At 54.8% G+C, this 5,859-nt stretch overlaps 1 protein-coding gene across 2 annotated transcripts in view; it reads right to left on the bottom strand.

Moving 5' to 3' along the window:
* The window catches only part of CACNA1E (calcium channel, voltage-dependent, R type, alpha 1E subunit), a 189,671-nt gene that overhangs the window by 34,825 nt on the left and 148,987 nt on the right, over nt 1-5,859 (bottom strand). Inside the window, exons 39-42 of one of the 2 annotated variants that reach the window (XM_014943403.1) lie at nt 4,833-4,924; nt 4,235-4,400; nt 3,991-4,118; nt 13-1,345 (exon numbers count right to left, since the gene is read on the bottom strand). In XM_014943403.1, the coding sequence (XP_014798889.1) occupies nt 1,129-1,345; nt 3,991-4,118; nt 4,235-4,400; nt 4,833-4,924 (603 nt within the window). In that variant the 3' untranslated portion in view covers nt 13-1,128. Of the gene's footprint in view, nt 1-12; nt 1,346-3,990; nt 4,119-4,234; nt 4,401-4,832; nt 4,925-5,859 lie in introns of those variants that run through there. The other variant, XM_014943404.1, reaches the window with a different exon arrangement.

The following is a 5,859-nucleotide window of genomic DNA, read 5'->3' as shown; positions in this document are numbered from 1 at the left end:
CCATCCTTTGCCAACAGAGAAGAGTCAAAAGATTGCAATGAGCCCCTCCTTGAACAAATGAGCCATCTGAGATTCTTGCAAGAAATCTCCTATCCCTAAATATCTTTTCATAAATACAATGGCCAAGCATCCAAGACCTCGTCTTGCTTGCTCTGCCTTACTTCTGGTGGTTTACTTCAAGATTTCAAATGTGTGCATCATCCTCATAAGCAGCTGTGGAGGGTGACAGGCCCGTTCCAGGGATGCTGGCTGGAAGAAACATTTCTGATGTGGTGAGAAGGACATGGTGACTACACCATGCTGCACCAAGGAACCCTCTTCCTTTGCAAGGACTGGGGGTGTCTGAGCTTCCCTCATACACCTCCTCAGATCCTGTGAGGGATGCAGATGGAAGAACAATCTCTGTGGTTCATCCTTTCATGCCATGGACACAGACATAGGCATCATGGCACTTTGGAGAAGGCGGCAGGCACAGGATTTTGATCAATTGTCAACAGAAAATAAAATAAAATTTTTAAAAAGTGCAAGCCAGAGAGGCACAAGGAGGCCAAATCGTTGCTGTGGACTCATGGCCAGCAGCTGGGAGCTTGGCTCAAGCTGAAGAAGAGGAGCTTTTGAGCTCCATAGATGTGCACAGTTGCCACCACCTCCCAAGAAGATCTGGCAAGCTAAGGGAAAGACTAGCAAGAGTCCTGCTCCCCAGGGATGTTGTTGTATGTCCTCCAAGTGCCTTACTTGAGGAAGAGTCTGTTGGTGTCCGCCAGGGAGAAGGGTCACCCTGGCCTCCTCATCCTCCCTCCAGTCCTCACTCTCCAAAACAACAGCAAAGTCCCCAGCATCCTCCTACCTTTGCTCCCCACTTTCCTCTCCAGGAACAAACCACATCTAAGTACTCAAAAAACCTCCTGCTCCCATGTGAGGTCACTCTGAGACACAGGGACGGTGACACTTGGCCCAGGAACCTTTATGGGGCTCTCTGCACTGATGGTGGCTGGGGCAGGGGGTTGGCTGGAGGACGCAATTTGTCAAAACCCACCCCAGGAGGCTCTGAGCCCCCCCTGGCCCTACTCATGCTTCCCCTTGAGGGGGACAGCTGCTGGCTCTGGGAGGCCGTGGACCTCTTTAAACTCAAAAGGAAAGCAACGTCAGGGTTCCCTCAGGAGGCGCGGTGGTGGTGGAGCGGGGTGGGAAGGAGGGGTGGATGGTGCGTCCCGTGGCCAGGTTGTGGCGGAGGACTGGGAGGCAAACCTTGCACGCCACCCTGTAGGGGCAGTTCTCTCCTAGGCCCAGAGGAGGCGAGATCACCCGAACTAATTTGTACATATCCTTATACGAGATCCTGCCGCTGCAAAGGAAGCACAGGTGGGTTAATAGGACACTGAGAGAGTGGAGGGGAGGATGGAGAGCTTAACCGGGGGATGCCGGGGCCATCCGTGGGGCAAGACCCCCGGGGGTGCATGGCTCTTCTCCTTCTGTCTCTGTCAGACCCAGAGAGGTGAAAGCTGTGAGCATCAGCTACTGCCTTCTCCTCCGTGAGTCAGCTCATACCTCCTCACACTGACCCATCTTGACCCTGCAGAAGGACAGTTTTGGTGGTGAACACCAGCCCATCACCCTTTCTCATCGTGCCCCTGGCCGCCTATGCCTGGTGGGAGAGGGCTGGGATTTTAGATGGGGTGAGCCTGCAGCTTGGTTGGATTCTAGCCATCACGAGCCCTTCTGATGGAGTTCTCACACCACCAGAGAGCCTGCCCTCACACGGCCAACTCTCTGGTCCTCACAAGGTCCCAGGGAGCTTGGCAGCTGAGTCACTTGTATCTCCAATGTCTGGCGAACCTGAGATGGCGAGAGATAATGTGACCAGCTGGTGACCGGTGGCTGTGGCACTAGCACCTAGGTCTCTCATGGTCCAGTCCTGCGCTCCGACCACCAGACCACACTCTGCCGAGGGTACACATTATTAGAAGCAAACTCGCCCATACACACACCACTTCTTGCCCACAGAAGCACATCTCCCCAGGCCCGGGCACAGTCATTGCAGGAAACAGCCCGTATCCCTCCTGCACCGGCTGAAATAAGAAAGCAGTCGAGGCAGAGAGCTGGCAGGAGAGGGTGTAGGGGCCGTTGAATGCTGAGCTCCCCGCTCCACTCCAGACCAGAGCCCTTTGGGAAGTGGGACCGTGTGGGGTGGAAGTGCTGAGGTGCAGCATGCTGCAGCCTCCTGGGCATCCTCAGACAAGCTTGAAGGGAAACCACATGAGAAAGCAAAGACCAGCGTTACCATCCTACCCGGCGCCTTTGCCTTTGGTTTCTCCTTGCTCTTCTCCCATCCCCTCTCCATCACAGGCCAGAGCTAACCCAACCATCTGGGCAAAACTCATCCCTGAGCCCCCCCTGGTGCTGGATGGTCTCCCCATGAGACCTTCATGTGATGGTCCCGGTGTCAGGATGCAGAACTGCTGCCCCACTCAGGTGGTGGGACCCGTTCAGATGTACTCACCCGTTCCTCACCCAGCAACCGAGGCCAGGGCTGCCCCCATGGGCCCAACACCACCGGCTCCTGCGCACATCCCCTAACCACTGGTTACATATCATGACAAAAGAGCAGGGCTTGCTCAGAATCAGAGGGGTACATGGCATCGACAGGACAGTTCAGGCATACTTTTTCAGTGATTGTCCTGGAGACCCAGGCCACCAACATTGGGGACGAGAGTCAATGAAGCATCTGGTGTGAAGAAATCCTTCCCAAAAACCATGGGTGAGAAGCCCCACACCAAGCAGCTGGATGTTTCACTGCTCTCACCTCCTCTCCCTTCTCTAGTTGTCCATCAGGACATCTACTCACCCGTACTGACCTCTCCCCCTTGCACAAGGCACAGTTGCCCATGGGGATCTTGCACAGCAACAAGAGTGCTGGAGGAGGCCACACAGGGAGGAACCTGGCCAGCACTGATCTGCACAGGGTTGGACAGAAACGGTGAAGGAAACTGTGCCAGGAGCTGATGATATTAGGCATTAAAAAATATCTTGTCTGGAGCTGGTCTCTTGAGGGGTAGGACATTAGCAGTGGAAGTGAAGAGTCTCCAAAGGGAGCGCGTGTGGCTCTCAAGGGCTCTTGAACTAAGATCGCCCACGCTCCCTGGCACAACGGTGGTGGGTCATGGCTCCAGAGAGGCTGTCAATGGGCTGGGGGAGGGAAGAAGGGACCACACGAGATGCCCTCATAGTGCTGGGGATGAGTGGAGGACAAACATGCTCCCAGAGGTGCTGTGTGCTCCACACTGCCCTGGGGATACTCCAGACCACCCCATGAGGAGCGGTGGAGACCAGCTCCTCTGCAGCAGCAGCAGGAGCAGAGCCAAAGCCCGGCCACCAGGAGTATGAGCAGTTGCTGTGAACTTGTCCCATTGCTGGGAACATGCTGCCAGCAAACGGGAGCCCTGTTTGCTGGGGTCTTCATCAGCAAAGGCGTGAGTGCAGGAAAAAAAAGTCCTCCCAGTGTAATAAGACAACTGCCCAAACCCATCAAACACGCTCCCAACAAGGCCCTCCAGAGGTGACTTGGCAGGAGCCCAGCAGATCCCCAGCACTTTCCCCATTGCTGGGAACAAGCCACACTCAGCCCTGCTCTGACCAGGGAGCTGTGGGTACTTGGGACTAGGTGATGGAACCAGTCTCAGGACAGAGCTGGTGGAGGGGGACAGAGAGGGAGGCTGAGAGGGACTTGCCTACTGGCCGTAGAGGAGAGAAAGAGTAGGAACCTCCAGCGCTCAGGATAACCACCATGGCAAACTGTGAACATCACTCAAGATGCCTGTAACACCAGGTGTTGTAGGAACCAGCTGCTATCCGTGTAACGACCATGAGTGAGACCAGCCCTTCCCCGACCATCCCAGGCATCGCAGCCGGTTTCCGACAGCAGAACACAGAGATGCCTGTTCAAAACCAACTCTGAGAGGTTGCTCAGGAGAGAAGGAGCTGGCTACATACCACGCTGCTCTGTCATACTCTGCCCAGATCCGGACAAACTCATCTAGATGGTGAGGTCCCAGGATGGAGGAATCCCGAGTCAGGTATTCAAAATTGTCCATGATGACGGCCACGAACAGGTTGAGCATCTAAGGGAAAGGAAAGTAGGGGTAGGGGGAGCAGAGATGACCTTATGGCTGGGGTGCAGGTTGCGCGGGGCTGATGAGAGAGGCACCCCCAGGGCTCTCAGGGAGGGGGAACTCACCAGGAAAGAGCAGAAGAAGATGAAGGAGACAAAGTAAACGTAGGCCAGGTCAGTGCCACAGCGCTCATTCTCGTTCTGCCCGGACGTTGCCGTTGTGTCCGGCTCACAGCCCTTGCCCTCCAGGCAGGACAGCATGATCTCCTGCCATGCCTCTCCCGTGGCACTCCTGCACCCAACACAGCAGGTTGTGGTGGCACGGGATGGACCCAGGACAGGATACCCCCAGGAGAAACCTCACAAGAAGCTGTGCAACCCTCCTCCCCCAAATTAAACACATCTCCAGCATGCAGAGGAGCAAGGCACTGGACCAGTAGTGACTGAGCTGGACCCACACAAGCGCAGCCATGCCAGGGTGTAGGTCCTGGCACAGGGGGCCAACTTCCCCCAGCCAGCCAGTCCAAATAACTGGGGGACAGACATCCTTTTTGGCACAAGGTAGGGAAAAAAAAAGGCCACAGGAGCTCAGGAAACCCCAGCTGGTTGCTAGCTCCAAAAGCTGATGTCCACCTAACAGCCTGCTGTGAGAACCTGCCCAGCCTGGCTCCTGGCATGCCAGCACCCAAAAATGCCCCTAAATGAGTATTTTATGGCCACATACCTGAAGAGGAGCATGAGGGAACCCAGGAAGCTGCGGAAGTTGTTGTGCCGGTTAATGTGGCTTTCCTCATCTAATTTGATATTGCCAAAAACCTACACAGGAGGGAGAAAAAGGGCTCAGTTATTCAGGCAAGAGCTTCCCAAGGCAAGAGCCGGGGAAGTGGCTGCATGTTCATCTTTGCTGCAGGGACCGATCCTGCCCCAGGTCCATCACCATCAGCACAGCCACCCGCCAAAGCAGCCGACATCCACCCTCCTTGTGCAACCCCCCCATGGAAAAGCACCCCAGTGAACGCGTGCTGGTGCATGGCCATCACACTGAGCAGCCACCAGGGAAGGAGACTCTCATCTCCTTGGTGGAGATCAGCAAAGGCCAAGCTGCCATGGAAACAGGAGCATGGAGGACCTGGGATCAACCAAGTCCAACCACTCCATGTCCATCCCTCTGCTGCACCACGGGTGGCATCTGAGCACCACAGGGCAGCCAGTGGTCTCAAGCACACCAGAGGCACAGGCAGAAGCTGCACCACCCTGGGTTGGTGCTGGGTCCTGCTCCTGGTCACTCCTGGGAGTTTTTCCCTTGGTGGGGAAACGATCTGTAATGCTAAGGTTGGGCACAACGTTGGAAACAGGGTGGGCTCAGCAAGGGAGGAACAGACTGACTGCTGACCCACCACGGATGGTCAGACACCTGGGACTACCATCCCCAGGGCCAAAAGAGGCAATCAGACCCCAAACATGGGCAATATCCTCATAATGATCCACAGCTAAGGCCGTGGTAGGACATAAGGAACGTTCGTAAAGTGCCTCAAATAGGAAAAATGTGCTGTTATTACTGTTAAATATTTATTCCACTTTCCGTGAGCCTAAAAATACACTAACTGCAGAGTATTTTTTTCCCTGTGCAGGTTTTTTGGAATGTGTAATTGTAGAATATTTTCTGCCTCCAGCTATTTTGCTCAAATAACGCCCACAGACTTTACTGCTTGGGGATTTGTTCACAATGGTGTCAAAAAAGAAAAAAAAAA

Source organism: Calidris pugnax, unplaced genomic scaffold (genome assembly GCF_001431845.1).
Source record: "Calidris pugnax isolate Ruff unplaced genomic scaffold, ASM143184v1 scaffold63, whole genome shotgun sequence".
Lineage (NCBI taxonomy): Eukaryota > Metazoa > Chordata > Aves > Charadriiformes > Scolopacidae > Calidris > Calidris pugnax.
This window is presented reverse-complemented; position numbering and strand designations above follow the sequence as displayed.